Source organism: Patiria miniata, unplaced genomic scaffold (assembly GCF_015706575.1).
Source record: "Patiria miniata isolate m_02_andy unplaced genomic scaffold, ASM1570657v1 HiC_scaffold_20, whole genome shotgun sequence".
Taxonomy (NCBI): Eukaryota; Metazoa; Echinodermata; class Asteroidea; order Valvatida; family Asterinidae; genus Patiria; species Patiria miniata.
In genome coordinates, this window is record NW_024037059.1 from 17,369,903 (window position 1) to 17,388,619 (window position 18,717).

Sequence of the window (18,717 nt, forward strand, 5' to 3'; positions counted from 1 at the left end):
CAGCTGACTCTTTCACTCAAAATCGTTAATTTTTTGCATATCATATCAACAGTGCCCATGCAGTAATGATTCTTCCAGGCAATTCTTTTTATTTTGAAAGAAAAATAACTCCATAATTTAAGTTTCATATTAAGTGAACCCTCTTTCACGAAGTTGCTAAAGCAGAGAGAGAAAAAAATCACTCAATAAATTAACACGCTCATCATAGATTAACGGACAAGTTGGAAACGCCATAATGACAGTTGACAACTTGTTTTGGCTAAAGAATGATTCTTGAACTTGTCAACATAAACATATTATTGGTATACACTTGATGTTCTAAAATAAAGACACCAACAAATCTAAGGTTTAAAAGCTTTGAATATTATTGTCGTTTGCCTGATCTGATGAAGTGATAAAAGCAGACAACTTCATCCACTGATAAATTTGTCAACCTTCCCCTCCCCTTGTTTTGGCCAAGAAATTGTGTCTGTAACAAATGTATAAAGAATTATTTACCTAAAGTGATAAATCTTGCCTGATTTACATCGTGTTTCCAATAGCCCGTTATTCCAATCACCATGCCAACTACTTTTTGTTCTGTTCTTAAACCTTTCACGGTTTTCCATGTGACTCAGCAGTAGTACCCTGGCTTTTCCAGGCTGCTTCATCCCTCCCAATTTGTTCCCGAAATCCTAGCCCCCTGTCTGGCCGTCAGATGGCCCGCAAGATGTCTCCCTCATTAATAGTCCAGTCGGCAAGTCCCCAAACCTCTAACGTTGTACTCCACGTTTTCCCTCCACGCTTACCCGGCAAAGAGAATACCGCGGTAAACCCACTTAATACCGCCTTAAGTCCAGTTAAAAGGCGAGGGGGGATCGGGCGGTTTGGGCCCTTAAGCCCCGCCGCGCTAGATATCCCGTTACATTAGTTTGCCGGGAGAAGCACCGGCTTTTCTCATCAGATTCACCCTTTCGTTTATAAACGAGTTCCTGCCCTAACGATCTCCACTTCTACTCTCCCTCCCCTTCTGTAAAGCCCTCCAAAGCCACCACATTTATAATGCTCTTCCCTGAGCGTTGAGAACTTGAAGCATTTCGCAAAATCGGTCAGTTTGTAGAGTCGGTTCCATTTGTATCAATCCGTATATGTGAAATGACGCACTGGACCTGCGCATTGGCGAATGTCAATTCACATGACTTTTTTGCTGGTGTATTTAGCGCCCTCAAGAAATTATGTACGAAGAGGAAAGAGACACATCCGCCATCTTGATTCTATTGTAAGTCCACAGAAAAAAAGGTCAGTCAAAAGAATATATTATCGGATACGACAAACGTGTGTTAAACCATAAACTGACCTAAAGTGGCTTCTATAAAGATGACTACAGAGTATTGCCCGAAACGTCAGACGGCGTTTACATTGTACCCGTATAAACTCACAATGGTATCCACTTCTATTCAGAAGATGATGATTCTGTTTTAGTCTTGACCTTGCCGAAAATACCTCAAGAAATGCATCTCGTGGTCAAGTCTATCTCCGTGGCAAGTGAGGATATTTTGGCGTTGCGCTTTGTGTACACTTCCTATAGTCCTTCATCAACAGACTATCAGCAGCAAGGTACGCCTACACACTTCCTACTATGTTAATAACAACACCACCGCTCAATTCGCGTTTAATCCCGTGTTTTAAGACGCACTAACGCCCAGCGTCAAGCCTCGTTAAAGGCAGATCCTTTCGAACTTGACGCTAATTAACACATTAGGTTGTCCCCGGTTCATTGTGATCAAGTCTCGGTCACCCGAACTTCTCACCGGCGCCAGGCAACAGTGTCAAGGCATTGAGTTCCCGGTAGTTGCACTAGGGCCTCTTCCCAAGTACTGTTCATCCCTGGTCTTTTGACTAAACTGATTGAGCTCGTTCCTTCGTCCACTGTGGGGCAGTGTTACCAGTCTTGATTTTTGCGAGAGTTTAGCTTTTCCGTCCTTAATTAAGGTACATGTAGTTTGTAAAATGGATTTCGTTTGCATGTTTCCAGTTTCAAGTTTTGACAAGCACCGTTATCATTTTGCCGTAGAATCCCTATCAAAATGTGTCATTCCTTCGCTATTGCCAGGTTTACATCAGACCCTTAACAATCTGATTAGCATGAAATCTTCAGAAAATTGGTATTTCGTTTTTTTTCTCGCGTGTACGTCGATTTTTTGTTTGCAACCATTCGAGCTGTGTTGCATTATAGCAAGGCTAACTCCTGACCCTTTTGGCAGAAACGTGCCCGCGCATTCGCTGGGCCTAATACTGAACGCGACACCTCCCACAGTAAGACCCGTCTTACAATATTTTATCATTGTGAATTCCAAGGCCTCTGCATATGAATTTATGGAATATTGTGCTGTTGATACTATGTCAGGAACACGTTGATACGATGAAATTTGGATTTAGTATAAGAGGTATATTGTTAGGCTTAGTTGCAATTTTAGACTCGTCAGAATTGTTAGCAATCGGCGGTGGCCTATTTCTGTAGTATTGTAACTTGCAAATGTTGGTGTTTTCTCACAAACACTGACCTAGTAATTTCCACAAAGGATGAGGGAATTGACATTATTTTCTCAAAAAAACAGAAATGACAAAAAGACGCGAGAAATTTAAGTTCTCCTTATTGTCTTGACCACAAACATGAACAAATTGTTCCAGTGCCAATTATTATGAAAGTGGGATAGTCTTAGCACATTCTTGGACCGGCGGTACTCTAAATTCTTACATTTGCAACTTACTTTGGTTCTGGGTTCAATAGTTTTATTGCTCATCACTCTTGTGACTTCTTATATTGTTGATTTAAAGAATCAATGACATAATGAATAACAGTTAATAAATATTTAAAAAAATAATGTATTACAGCAGCAAATAATATGGTCAAATTTCAAAATGATATCGTGAACTGATTTCGTGAGAAATCAGCCCAATATCAAAATAATTTGTTGAACTGATTTCGTGAGAAATCTCATAATCCCCAATATAAGCTATAAAGATCAACATGACTTGTTTACTGCTGTGACTAAAATTTCACCATCACATATATCATCCAGGTTTCTTTATACCAACCGCGCTGACCCAGAATATCACATAAAGAAGTCTATTTTTGTGAGCATGGTCGCCATCCCACCACCTGAAATTTCAATTAAATATTTCATTGTGAGCGCGTGCATCAATCATTACGAACATACCCTCGAGCTAAACTTCTTTTCCTTTCTCACCCGACAATAGAAACCACTGACAGCACATCATGCATAGCGAACTGAGAGAGAGAAAAAATTATGTTCGTGTTCAGAAAAAAAAATATGAAGAGAGAATCGTGTCAAGTCGGCGGTTCATGCGAGTTGGATACATTGTTAATGGTTTGGTTACAATTATTATAATCCCACTAGCTGGAGTAGTACTCTCGGTGTACTGACACGCACCAACACACCCAGCTTCACACAATACCAAGCTGTCTGTGACCGCTGTACACAACCCAAACATAAAACCGAAACAATACTTGCCGAGTTGGACCCATCTCCATTCACTCCAATTTTCTATTCAAACTCCCACTCTCAAACCAATGCCATATTCTTTTGTGCAGCGGGTTCAGTATCCTCTGAATAGGTGTTCATTTTTTTTAACTTGAAGGTTATCAAATTTTCTCAATCTATTTTTCTACATGTATTTGCTTCATGCTCCGTGGTTTTGTGTCTCATTGTTCCCCGAGATTTTGTAACACGTGTCAAACGCAGATGTTAAAATTTAGAGATGTTTGTCGGAGTTGTTGATGACTTTTGTGGGATTTGTTGTCAGTTCGTCAGGTCGTGCCCTGTCGGTCAGCCCTGGGTTTGCTGTCCTGTCCTTGAACAAAAAATTGGACAACAAAATTGCCACTGTCCCCTTGTGAAAGTGGAGTTCTAGACAAAGCTTCCATTTTTTTGTCAGCTGTTGATGTGTTTATGGCAGATATTTTCTTTCGTAAATCCCAATCAAGGGAAGTCGTCAAAATATGTTCACTGGTAGTTAAGTGTTAGAGATGTCAAGCTTCAGTTATCTGTAAATCTATATCTCTCTGATAACAATTTTGGTGCGAAACTTTGGTTTTCACGATCAATAATTCCTCCGTAAACAGATTTGTGCTGCTATTCGGATATTTCACAAACCTGCCTGTTTGATTTGTGTTTAACCCAACAATCTGTTCGATTCATTTTGGCCAAACTTTTTTTTTTTTATTAAGCCAAGTATTTCTACACCTGCGTTCCAGATTAAGCGAGGACCTTTTCTACCAGATTTTATAAGATTTTTATCGGGCGAGTGAACTCGCGCACATGCCATGCATGAATGCAGTTACTGCTATGAATATACACGTTTGGTAGACATCGCTGAGGTTTTCCTTTACCAAAAGCAATTTCAAATCAGTCTGTTGACTTCAGCTTTTAAAGGAAATTATACGAGGACTAAAGTTGATGAGGATTAGACCCATTTTTTTCCCCAACGATTTCTGCCATGGTCGGTTTCTTTCTCTATTGAAATATGAATATTCGCTCGATTTACCAGCAAAGGTATACAGCGGTGAACGAGAATACAGATTGTATCTTTGCTTTTTTTGCAGATTTGTTCTTTCCTTTTTATGAAAAACTCGGCGGTGGCCCATGTTGTAAGGCTATCAAACGTGCCGATCTTCAGTATCCTAGCCATGCTTAAAAGAACTTGCCGCCTTTGAATATTAGTGGTTTCACCGACATAGCGGCGTTTGAGAATACAAGCACTGCTGTCGCTTAATTCGACATAATCGGCACCGAGTCCGAAATTGTATTTAATGGCGTGTCTGCATTGCTACTTGTATTTCAAGTTAGATTTTCATAGAGTATTTCCCCATAAACCGTTCGTAAATACACAGTGTGTCTATCTAACGAACCCTAAATATTCTGTAAAATCTGTCATTTTGTTTGTGCTCTGTTATTTTTTGGTGCGGAAGACTGATCGTACACCAATGTTCTTGTTTTCTGTTAACCTTTTTTTGGGGGGGGGTTTAGTGCGACGACGTTTGATTTTTCCATAATGCTAACATAGTTTAACCGTTTTGTTTGCACGAAAATTTGTTGGAATTCCATGGAAAACGGAGTGGCAAAGTTAACTACAAAACCATCATCGCTTCACGTCAAACGTCTCTCGGTATACGTTCGTCCGTCTTGAAGAAAAAAAGTCCACTGTGTCAAACTTACATTTCTTACGATATATGTTTTCTTTCTTACACCTATTTTCAAATCCATTATGACTTCCAATGCGTAGGTTTAATTGTTCAGTACTGTCCTGTGTTTCAGAGTTCTTGGAACACACATTAGTTTCATATCTGAAACGCAAACCCCGTGCTATACAGCCGTTACACATTGTTCTGTTTTGTCAACCGGCAACCGTATGGGAAACGCTCAGTCGTCAAAGTCTGACCTTTATTCCTGTCGATCATGTCAGGATAAACCCATACCATGTTCCCTGCCAGGCAGCATTCATGTTCCTAATCATTTACCTCCACTCCTCCAGCCGGTTTTCCTGACACAATCTGCCAAAGGAATCAAAGTATCTTCCTCTGTGGTAATCTGGAACGTGTATTGCGAGTTAAAACGTAATCTCAGACGGAAAACCCTTCAATTTGTTTTTGGATGTAAGACTATTGTTAGTCTTGTACATGTACATGTAGTTGGTTTGTGTTTTGCAAGCATGCCGTCGGGTTCCCTGACTTCTGTCATTGGCTTTTATAACCGAGTCGGCTCATAATTGAAATGAGGATTGCGCATCGGTTACACGTTGATCTCATTTTAGTCGGGCCCCTGTTCTATGAAGCGATCTGACACATGTGCTTGCTCCATCAACAATGTTCTCGTGCCATATAAACAAATCAATCAAAACTGGAATAGGGATACCAGTGTTCAGGAAAGAATGTGATCACATTATAAAATACAACATTCCGCCCAATATCCCGGTTGTGGTTACCTAGGAAACGGGTGATTTGAGGTATGATGAATGACCCAAGTTATATCTGTCTGCAGCGCGATGTTTGTGCGTCAGGCTTGGGCACAGAATAATAAAAAACAAATTTTCGAAATACCAAAGCAGTAAATTATCTCCCACTCGCACAAGGCGTCGCAAAGATAATTAAAATTTCCCCAGTTGTCTTAAAATACATGCTGTCAACTTCGCTGCTCATATTTCAAATACGAATGTGTTTCATATCCTTAATTTTCAAAACTATAGCCATGAATTATCGAGGGAAAATACAATCTTCCTTTAGAAACCAAATGAGATATAAACCGCTTGACGTTGTCAGATGTTTTATTTGTAACATCAATTATGATGAAATGGCAACAAAATTTTAGCTTAATCTGTGATTGTCAAATAAATTTCCGTCAAAATTCTTCAGGACTTCTGTTAAAATTGTACGTATCTACTTTCAAGTATAAGCACAGTGGTATGGGGTTTTTGTGTGTGTTTTATTCGTACTGCATTTTGAGTGCAACCTGCATCAATCAGATATTTACCACACGAACCCTCCCCTATGTGCAGAAATGCACATCTTCTCATTAGCCCCAATAACTGCAGAGCTAGCTCCAACGGCGAAGTATCCAAGTTTATTAGCGTCAAGCAAAGTGCTTAATGGCTAGCGATCAATTGATGAAGCCGTTGGTGGAACGAGAACCGATAGGTTTCGGGGTCCGGGGATGGATTGTGACGGGGGCGGGCACTGCTCTCATCTCGTGCTGGGCGTCCGGGACAGTGGAGGGTTGGCGGCGCGTGGTGTGTGGCGTATACGCTGGGTCCATGAACATACACGTACTTACAACTAACTGGACACAACTGGTCATACATGTATCACTCAAGTCATTCACGATACATGTTATGAATATATTAGAATACGTGACAATGAATGTTTTACTAACAAGAATGACATGTATAACCTCGTGAAAAATATGACTCAAGTTTATCAGTGTTTAGGTACATGTTCAAATCATGTATAACGAAAGCAACCCTATATTGCAGTAGGCATCTGTGAACAAAACACATAATGGTGACATGTTATTGTGTTTTTAAATGAAATTTATTTTGTCTTTGATGTAAAACCCCCAAATTGGGCATTGCAGTTTAAATTAAGTACACAACTGGTATGATTGTTTCCATGCAAGTTGGTTGATCCACTTAAAAGGTCAAAATATAATTGTCTAGTTAAATACGTTTGTGTAGTGATGGTATATCTTGACTCATATAGCTTTACATATGAAGAAAACGTGCCTATGATGCTTCAGGTAAACTCGGGTTTTTTTTCTGTTCTCCCTCTGAATGGTCAAATTGTGTTGATGCAAAGTTGTCGGTCGCGTCACTGGTCGTCACAGAAGTACATGTATATTAATTATCCCACGACACGTCTGACCTGCTTGCAACGCCTGACCTCCTCTCTACAATGCAGTGCAATTTACATGCCCCAGATCGTTCAAACCATAAACATCAAAATTTTAGTAGCTGAAAATCTAATCAATCAGAAAAAAAAAACTTACAACAGATTTGTAATTTCAGAAAACAGAATTCCCCTTGTGATTGTATACATAAAATAACAAAGCTGGTGTGGAGTTTCAATCCGAAAGTGGAAAGAATGCATTAAGTCTTCCTGAAAACACCCCAAGCAAGGCCTAATCCGGATCACAAAACACCAACGACAGTCCGGCACGAGGGTCGATTAACTCCCCGTAACCCACCCGGGACAAACCCCCTTGTTGTGGCGGTGAGTCCGCCGTCTCGCGCGCCCACACAAACACTGGAGTCAGGCGAGCGCGTAAATGGTCCCTCGTTATTGATATCATGAACCACACAGAGCTGGTCGTATAGACCATCGCTATGTCATCTCTCTACTCGTATCTTTGCAAAGAGAAAGTAGGGCTTAGAAATGAAAACCTCCGTGAAATTGTGTATCTATCAACCCATGTGATGGTTAGATCTGTTGCTCTCCTTTTCTGGCTTGGGAATGTCTGGGCTTGACAATTGTCCATGCAGTTTCACCCAGTTGTGTAACGATGAGTAATCGCGTGGAAGAATCGTACCCTGGATTTGGACCGCAACCCTTGGGTGTGCATGGTGGACGGAGGGCGATGGCCCAGACTATAGGAGTAGGACATTGTCATACCCAACTCCATTTCGTTTTGTGCTTGCAGGCTACTTCCAGTCTTTCAAAGTCAATTTTGTGTATCACTACTTGAATAGGTTTCAGTTGATATTTGTTTCTCTGTGATGTGGGCTTTTGCAACTATGTTATGATAGGCATACATGTAGCGCACATTGGGGACTTTTATAAATTTTTACAATAAGCGAAACCGATGGAAGTGAAACTGCAAAAAAAGGGTTAACAATCACAAACAAGTTGTGTTCAAATAAATACACACTTTAGTTGTTGCTTTATCATCAACGAAGCATGGACAATAAGTCTTCACACAATGTCAATGTTTTCGTTTTAGATCAATTTGAATCACGAGAACAGTTGATGGCCAACATACTGACACGTCGATACAAGTCAGATTTTGAATACAACAAAATAAATAACACCTGGTCCACATTTGGTTTGTTTCTTGTACAATGCTGCTGAGTTTAATTTCAGAATGCCCTCTCTCGGCTCCTCTGAAAAATTCGAAAACAAAAAATATCATCACAAACCTCCAACATACAATAATAATGACCATCTTAAGCTGCTATTTATAATCATCACCACCATCGTATCCGAACACCCCAATACAACCATTTTGATTTAAACGGACAGAAATATTCATGTTCTTGAAAAGAAAAACAATATCGTCCCAAAATGCACGCAGTACTGCATTAGTGACTGTGGATATGCGTAGACGTTGCACACATCTCCCCAATACATCCATATACATCAACCGTAAAGTGAATTACTCGTAGCCCATCAATTTTCACAAGTGTCTTAAAGATGCTAAAAAAAAATCCTCCAGACGTTCAAAATATTGAGCTTTTAAAATCACAAGAAGATGGACTGAAAATAAGCTAATATGGTTTAAGCGACAATACGTTTATAAGTATACAAACACTCATTTATGAAAATGTTAACGTTATGCTCACGTCGGTTTACCTAAAGACAGTCCAAATTTCTGGAGTAAAAGTAATTGATATCCAACAGTTCACTCACTAATCCTGTATTAATCCGGATTTGTTATGATTAAGCCACATATATCCCCCATTATCATGTAACATGGGACAGCAGATTATATATAGCTAAGGGATCGGATTACGAACTGCAGCCCATCTAAATCGGGCTTGTTTTTGTAATGTCAGCAAGGATCGCATAATTGCCCAATATGGGCGTGCACGCTGTCAACGTTTATTTCTGCCAATTGGACCCAACACGCAAAAGTCAGCTGTTCTTGCCACAAAAGCCGAATTTTGTCCCCAAAAAACCTAGGGTAGAAATCTTGTACAAAAATTCTACAGGCGTATAGTGATTTTGTTTTTGAACTTTAGTATGCGATATTCGTAGACTTCCGTGAGCACGGCCTAAGCATTGCAACCAAAACTAAAACAACAGTTCTATTGTTAGTTGTGCAATCCATTTGCGAACTTCGTTAGTTAGCTCTTTAGATTACGAAGATTGGCCAGAATTGGTGTATTTTCTTTATTTGTACCGATAAAATCATCCACAAAATAATTTCAACCACACCGTTAAGAGACAATCATTGAGCCTTGATAAAAAATGCTTCCGACTTCCGGGAGAACGAATGAAGTCAAATAACCCAATTTAGCATTGTTGAAACAAGTCTGACACAATCTGTATAAAGATAATATTTAGGCTATAATAGGATCACTCGTTTGATGATTAATTTGCCTTCATTGTTCCTATCTATCTCTAACAAAACATGTTCAATATCTGATATTTTCGGTTGTACATCATGGAGCTAAAGAATAGCTCCATGGTACCATGCACTCCCTTGTAGAGTTGATTTAAAGGCCTACATGACCACTGACGGTTTGAGTTCACGCATTTGTGGGTTTTTGGGGGCCAAAAAAATGGGAAAATTCGGAGGCAGCCATCATAATGTCTATGCGAGGTATAGTATGCCCATCTCACAATCCCACGGAGGTGCACCCGTATCGAATGGTGTGGTTATATAGTTAGGGTTACCACCGTTTTGGTTTGTAGGGAATTAGGTTGAAGACCGAAACATTGTGACACCGAGTGGGCGTGTATGACTTGACACGATGAGGCAACTGTTGGCGCACCAGTCATGCCTAATGGAATGGTCAGACTAACAGTAACATTCTCCCGTGTCGTGGTTTTTGGAACATTTGTCATGACGTCTTGCTTGTGACACTGTTAATCATGTTTCTCATCACTTAAATGCGACTGCTTTTCAAGTTAAAACCAACCCCGAATGTAGAACGCGCATTAACAAAGACATCGCATTTTTGAAATCCATTACTAACTGGCAATACAGATTGTTTTGAAATCACAGTTTTCAAAACATGTTTGGCTCATGTTTATTGAAGTTCGAATTGACAGTAAAAACTTCTCTCAATACTGAAGTAATTTTCTGGTGTTTACAAATTGCATGACATGCCTTGTGAAACACATACGAGTTACAACGATTGAAAATCTATAACAGTAACATCTCAATAGACATTATAGACTAAAAATCTGTTCCACAGTCATTGGGAGTACGCCTATGGACCTCAGCCACAAATTATGCAAAGTGCGATGTTGTGACCTTGTCGTTGTACATATCAAGGTCAAGGTCGAGACAAGGGATAACACATGCCGCGCACCAATGCCGTCTGATAGTACACTTGGTATCATTCTAACTTGATCTGATTTTGTGCTATCCTGGATAATGGTTTCCGATGATTCAGAATCAGGACAAGACAACCCTGCAAATGATGGTTAAACCCAGGGAATACATTCAGTCATTTCGGGTACCAAAATTGTCGTCTTCTTTTTTTTTCTTGCCATAATCAAGTTATCAAGTTTAATATCCCTTTTCGTTTCAGCTACTGCACTAACTTGTGTTTAGCAAACACAGTGTTCATTTCGAGTCAACCCGAGTTTTTTTCAAGTTATTGAAAAAAATCACGCAATTTAGACATTTTGAATTTGATACATAAATGTACTGCATCACATTCAGTAGACCCCCCCCCCCTAATATCACTCGAAATTTCTAGAGTAAAGATGTTTATAAGTACACGGGGTAGGCCTATATACCAGTCAGAAATGTTCAAAGGACGGACTCTTTTATTTTTGTTTTCAAAAATTTTAATTGGATTTCGCATTTTGACATTTGTGACTTTTAACTTGGATCCTTACTAAGTAAAGTAACTTACATTCTATATTTCTTTCATACCAATTCAATGAAAGGCAGATAGTTTGCGAAGAGCATTGTCAAGCATGACTATCACTACAGTCAACAATTTGCACAAACAACATCAGTTGGGGAAAGTACGGTTCAGTACTTCAGTTTAAAAAAAAAGGGGGAATATTGCATTTTGCGGAGTTTTCTGAACAAATTTACAACTTCTGTGAATGATCGGTTATGCCAGACATTAAGCATCATTAAGCAGGTCTCCCACAGAATATGAATTGAAGGCTGCATCTACGACACGTACTAATTTATTGTATCTGAAATTTAATGTACTCACAGACAGCATATCCACGGGAAATATTCTTATGACATCTGATTCATTGTTAAAATTCCGCTCCATTTACGTCCCAAATTACGCTTCACAATTATATATAGAATCTAGTTTACATCATCAGAATGTTCCGAAATCCTCTACGTCCGATATCCACAGTTTTGAAAAGTACGCTTCGACTGCGAGTAACCGAAACTCGGTCAGTTCAGTTCGCGTGTGGCAATGTTCACCGCGTCTCCGCCCTCACAGCTGCCGTCTAACGCGTCGCTGCTCCCGTTGGCACTCGCTTTTGCGTCCGGTCAACATTACTCGTTCTTCGGTAGCGGTGTTGTCTTGTTTTTGAGTTTACGCATATCCGTGCTGTTCTTCCCGTTCACGGGTTTGACATGGAATTGACGGTCATAGTTTCTCAAGACTCCGTGGGTTGGTCAGAATCTCCCGGGCTATTCTCCAGGCCTGCTTGGCAGCCGTGTCCAGCGAAGTATGCGGTTTGCTGCTGAAGAGATCAAGTCCGTGCAGAAAGTAATGGGGACATCTGCGATTCTGTAGACACGAAATGAGCTGCAAGAGTATACCGTTAATACGATCGCCTAAGCACATCTCATCCCAGTCAATCTCACGCGGATGTTTCTCACACTCGTACAGGAGCAACGTCTTGAGATGATAGTTCTTGACCGGCTGTCCCGTACTCTCCAGGTGCTTATCTCGGAGTGTTTTCAAGATGCTGAGGCATTTTCTTCTGACGCCCCCTTGGAGGAGTTTGTTCTCGGCGTCTGTGAAGGACAAGACCCATGCATCCCCCTCGGCTGAGGACTGTTTACCAGCTTGGGATGGACTCTCTTTGGACAGGAGATTGAATCCTTCGGTCTTGACCTCCGCAATCAGGCCAGGTACGGGCCAGGGGATATGAGGCAGCGGCCAGTGTGCCGCGCTACGCGGCCAGATACCGCTACACTTGAACGCCGGTGTGATGAGCACGATGAACCGCTCTCGTATCCGTAGCTTCACCTCGGTGGTATCCGGGATCATCTTGACAATATCCCGGTACTTACACTTGTCCACAGCCTGGGCCACTAAGGTCTGGAACCGGGAGCGAATCTTCCTGGCCGAGAGGTAGCCAGAAGCTGTGATGAACTCAACCCAGAGGGACATAGATCGTTTACGGCCATCGCTCAGCTTCAATACAGCACAGCCGGGCACTGTGCCGTCATCCACAAAGTTAAACACTCCCATTTGGTTCAGGAACAACACCACCTCAAACTCATTAGGTGAGATGACTTCCAGGCCTTCAAATCTCCCTGTCTCTGTCTCCACCAAGGAGCTGATGAACCGCGGTTCCTGGACCTCAACTTCCTTGAGGACATCGGTGACGATCTTACACACCTCGCGGATGGTTTTGGAGATGTTGGCCTTCCGTGCGGCCACTCTCTCGTTGACATACCGATTCAGCTGGTAGAACAGTTTGGATTGTGCCGTCAACATGGTGATGGCTGGTCGGTGAGGCAACTCACCCCGTGCTTTGAACCAAAGAAGCTGTCTGCACAAGGGAAGCCGATCGTGTTATGGCATGCACCGCAAGGTGCTTGCTAGTCCTCAAGCCAAAACCCAAGTCCAAAAACCAAACTTGTCAAACCGATCCAACAAGAGGAGTTTGATGTTACAAGTCTTATCAGTCGAGCATTAAGACAGATGTGATCTCTGCGGTCAATTTTTATTTCTATTTATCACTCATTAGATCGGTCACAATATCAGGCCGACGACACTGCATGGACGACAGGCGTGGACAGCGTCTCGGCGTAGACTATAGGAAGCAACGGCTGTGTTTATGTTTTTAAAGTCACGGTATCACCGCAGAGTGTTCATGTCATCGCAATTGCAGTAAAGCATGACCGTCACGTTGGGTCGCCAATACTGTCATCAACGCATTGAGTGTAGTACGTACGTGCGTGTACGTGTGTCTGTATTCGGTGGTGTGCAGCCACGGTGCTTGCCAATGCGGTATGTATAGGGTGTAAGTGAATAGGCCGCAGTCAACCAATGACGTGCCTCGCTGTTGCGAACGTGCCAGCTCGGATCAGCCTCACTTTGCATATTAGCAGGGCCAGCAATAGCCGCGTACCGCCCACTAAAGTGGTCTGTACTTTACAAAAACTCTAGCCTCTCTCTTGATGTTCGTGTCATCATTGGCCTGACCGTACCAGCGGGCCTAGCTACCGTAGTCCAGCCGAGGAAACATGCCCCATCCCCCCAAACGTCCGCCCTACGGCTGTTAAGGACCCTTCGACCAATTTATCTCATTGACATAAACATCCCCGGTCTTGCTTAATGCCAAGTTAAGAGCAAGCTCACTTAACTCTAAATCCCGCGATCAGCGTTGAAATACAAAGTGGGCTTTTATGGTTCAAGCAACTTGGGTTGTTTGTAAGCTCTAGTATTGGCAGGCTATTTTGTAAGAGAGTTTAAGTCTCCGCGAAGGTTGTCCACATCGTTAACTTTAACACAAATATTTTGTTACAGTTCAGTTTGATGCAACACCTAATGAATGAGGACTCTGTTTTTTTGCTCTGAATTTGTTTGGCTCAAAATGAGCCGGTATCCGCATAAAGTGAGCCCAAAAGACCAGTAGCTGCAGTGTACACTTAGGAAATACGCAGCCTCGTCAATAGAGGGCGCCTTCCGGATTAACATGGACCATCTTTCCAGCATATGATGATTTAGGATTGGTGTCGAAAACATCGTGCGTGGTAGGCCACGTTGCTCAATGGCGTAAGCACAGTAATTGGGTGATGTATAGTTAACGGTTCGCTGTACCGTCCAGTATGGCATTTTGCTTCACAAAATCGTAAATTGGGCTTGACGTTTTTAAGCACTGTTTTTCACGAGTGCCAAGTTGTGATAATGTCGGCATTTCACAATTCTAAAACCCGTATTCTGACGGCCGCCATCTTGTCAAGCGTCGATCTGGTGATCTGACGTGTCTGCCTCTGATATCGATACGCCACAGCCGGCCACATTGTATCCGATCCTAGCACGTTACTCCAGGGACACCAAACTAGGCACCGCGTTTATAATACCAACCGAATTAAGCAACCCCAAGACCTACGGGCTATTTTATCAAGTTCGTAACCCCAGTCACCCATGACGTGACCTTATTCTTTCGACTGCTTTTTCTTTCTTTCCCTTGTATACCCGAAGCCCGCAGCGCTCCTAGGTTCTGCTCGCTTGCTTATACCACGACAGGCCTTGCTTCGAAGCGTGCACTGACCCCAACGGCAACCCGCTGATTCGGGTTTTTCTTCGGGGGTTACATGTTGGCAATCGCAAAGAATGGAACATATCGACCTCCTCACCTCCAACTGCTGGTCCTAATTCAGCCTAGAATGCCAACGAAATTCTCTCGAGGAATTGGTTTTTCTTCTCAATTCAAGAGGGAAGTTTTAGGGTTGGGTCTATATGGGGTTGATCTTGGTATACACACTGACGGGGTTACGTAGCACGCCCGGGATATTTGGTTGGACAGGAATCCGTTAGCGTAGCAGTCTGGAGTTCGTCAGCTGGGACCTACCCCGCCTAACCCCCGGTACCCCAGTGTTTGTCGAGTTAATAGAGTGGACATCTTTCCGGGGAGAAGCCCGAACTGGTTTTTAGCATTCCCGAGGGAGGGCTCAATCCAAACAAGGCTTTCAAAACCACGGTCGGGGTATTTTTTTTTCCCAAAGAAAAAAACCTGTTATTTGACACAACGCAGCCTCCTGGTATTATGATCGTGAATGTTACAGTATAAAGTTATTTTTTTCTTTGCCAAACTTGTTTTGAATTCCACCATGTTTGCCACTAAAGCGCAGCCGTGAAAGTATGCTACGATTTTCAAATTTCGGAGCAGATATACGCCCGAATTTTTGACCCATTTTGTTTCGTGTTTTAGCTTATAAATTCGCGTAGCCTACGTCTTTTATGTTACGTTCTTGTCAAGGTTGTTCCACTTTTAATACATAACAATCTTTGGAACTTGCTTTATTCTGATGTTGACGACTTAAATTCAGTGGTAAACTTTTCAAATAAGGCTGGTAGTTAAAATTGCACTAAATCGGTCAACGTACAAAAATATTTCGGCGTTGGAAGTGAAAATCTGTTGTTAAGTTTCAATTTGCAAGTGTTTTCTTCTCAACCAGTCGATGTTTTTGTGCTTAGGTTGGTGCAAGATGGGGCAGGTATAACTAGTTTATTCAAGCTTTCATAATTCTTCATAAGTCGGTGTCCCTGTATTATTGTTGGAGCTGGTGGGTTGTCGTCTGGGCGCTTTTTGACAAGATGAATGGCGGTCATTAGTCAACAATACTCATCGATTTCTTCTTGTGTTTGTCCACCAGTGATCCTACTTCAATTATAATGTCTGTATCATGAGTTAAAGCATGATTGGAGATTGTCCTTTTTTTTGCAAGGTTTGGTGGAATGATACTGTCATTGATGGCCGTTTAAAAACATTCCTCAGTTTGCCCATTGATAATACATGTACTTGATATGTGTGCCTAAAAACAATCGCGTCCTTCCCTCCAGTTTGGAGTGGAGACTTTCTCCATGATTATACCAAACTGATTAAAATCTGGAAGTCACCAGATATCAGAAGTAATATGATGAAACGGACGTGAAATCTCCCGAGAATGAACTTCATTGTAGTTTCTCTATTGTTTCCCCTTTAGTATGTGCCGCAATCGCTCGTCAGTTGTGGTTAATCTTTTCTTTACAACCTGACCGACTTAAAATCTGAATTTGAATGACAAGTCAAAGTCATTTTCTAGGTCAAATTGTGAAGTTAGACTTGGAGAACCTGCAGTTTCTAGCGGATTTTTGCAGATTTTTTTCTCAAATTAAAAAAAAGGATATTGGTCACTGTCACTTTTCAAAGTTAGGGGAATTATCATGAAATGGCGTCTACAATTTTCTACGAAAGGTCTGCTTTGAGGCTCGTGTTACACAAGCCTAAAATTTGCCTGTAAAAAAAATAACGGTTTGAAACTGTAGCCGGTGAAGGACGAAGCTGCTTTCACGTCTGTAAGTGTAACATTGATGGTTTTGTCAAAACATGAGAATACTCTGCAGGAGATGGTTGTCTACGATGCCCTCCTCTCCTCGACTGATGGTCATTTTGTCAAAGGCGCCCATCCATGAGGGCATCATTAACGCGATTAGCGCCGTCCCAGCGGCGCGCCCAGTCCCCGGCATCGCAGCGTGATTAGCCCGGCGACGCTGACCGTAGCTGACGGGACGGCAGACGGCCGGGAATGCGGGGCCGGGGCGCGGTGACCAGGGGGGTTGGCTGGTATTGGCGCGCGACACAATCATGGGAGTTTAATTGGTGTCTCACATTCCAGGGGACGGGTAATAGAAACCACGGCGATCAAATTGAGGGGGTGAAATATCACACGTGGGGTGGTGCGTCACATTGAGTAATCAGATGAGAGGGGCGGGGCTAGGAGCAGTTGGAAGAGGAGGCACGAGTGAGAGGAGCGTGGCCATGACACGGAAATGGATCTTGTGTTGCTCAAGTCTTGAGGAACTTGCATAAACTCTTGAGAAATCAATTTAAACAACAGTGAGTGCGAAGCAATGTGATGATGTGACAAGGTCGGCCTATACTTCGTATTTCTAAAGTCAAGTAGGTTAATGCTTGACAGTGTCAGGTAACATTTAAGAAGCAGTTTTACTCGTAGAATTATAATTGTCCATTCCCATTAGTCGTTCATGTAAGTTTGACCTGATAAGGTTAGATTTGGACCCCTAACAGTGATCGTATCAGACTACAGAGGAACTTTCTGATTGTATTTACTTCGTGATCGTCGAAGGCCTCTCTCGCATGCAGACTTAAAATAAACCTTTGCAAAAATGAAGTCAGATGAGCTAATTAAGTTTTGAAATGGCAGAGGGTGTAGACTGTTATTTTAACCCTCACAACATTTCGGTCTTTGATTGATAAGAAAATTAGCCCGGCGCAGTATCAGTGGACCTATCTAGGAGTTGTCTCGCCAGTAAAATAAACTAGCAGAGGGCTAAGACGACGAGTCGCATTAGATTGCCCATCCTTCACAAATCACCGGGAAACGAGGGGACGGGGAGCCCTCCAAACCAGCCGAGTTTCCCCGGGAGAGATCGGTATGAGGGACGGGGGGGGGGGGGTTCGGGGGCAAGACGTCGGCTTCGATTTCCGCGGTGTGTCAGGTCCGGGAGGCCGGGACGAAGAACGCCCGTCCGGGGCTGGCTGACGTGTGGACGGGGCCCCCCGATAGGGCTGTCATACCCCTCCGCCGGTGTTTCATTTCTGGTCTTTCTTTCCCCTCTCAGACCCCCACACGTCCACGCGAGTGCTACGGAAGGGCTCACACTGTACCCCACGGTTTATCTAACACGGCACAGCTTTTCTGTCGAGATCTACCTGCCGCTCTCGATAAAAGTGTCACCCCTTCAGCCATTTTGAAGATTATTGTTCAGGATTGTCTCGTCCGCTAACCATTCCGTGAGCCGCTCTGCCTTAACTATTAATGGCTTGTAGGTCGTCCCGATGCAAAATCCCCCCAGATTTCTCCCTCCAAACCCGTCGAATTACTTTGTAACTTTTGCCGTTGTTGGGCTGATGTGATAGGTGCCCACTAGGGGCTTGGACCGTGGTTAATGATGATTGAATGTCGTTCATTTCCCGGATAATTCAAACGCTCGTGATGTACAAGATAAGTCATTGAAGCTCTGTGATAAGTTCACTTTTAATATTGAGGGAGATCTTTCTTCCACAAAGTCTGAACCCGGCCAGGCCAGGTTAAAAATACACAGCAGGTAAGATTTCTGCGTGGGCCGGCAATTTGTGAATGTAGTGCCATTGCTGTGTTTTCAACTGACCAGTAGTAACTCTACAAAATAATAGATCCCCCACAAAAATAAAAGATTATAAAAACAATGTCAAAACTGTTTCTTTGTCTTGTTTTAGAATTTTTCTTACGGATGTATGAAGTACGAAAGACGTATTCTCATGTTTCTTTTAAGTTGTTTAAAGAACAA

At 42.4% G+C, this 18,717-nt stretch overlaps 1 protein-coding gene across 1 annotated transcript; it reads right to left on the bottom strand.

Annotated features, from left to right (window-relative positions):
* Positions 1–8,600: 8,600 nt before the first annotated feature.
* On the bottom strand, positions 8,601–13,657 carry LOC119728568 (protein mab-21-like 2). The gene has a single exon (XM_038200857.1). The coding sequence runs from the start codon at positions 13,150–13,152 to the stop codon at positions 12,070–12,072; it is 1,083 nt and encodes a 360-aa protein (XP_038056785.1). The 5' UTR covers positions 13,153–13,657; the 3' UTR covers positions 8,601–12,069.
* Between the last annotated feature and the right edge of the window lie 5,060 nt (positions 13,658–18,717).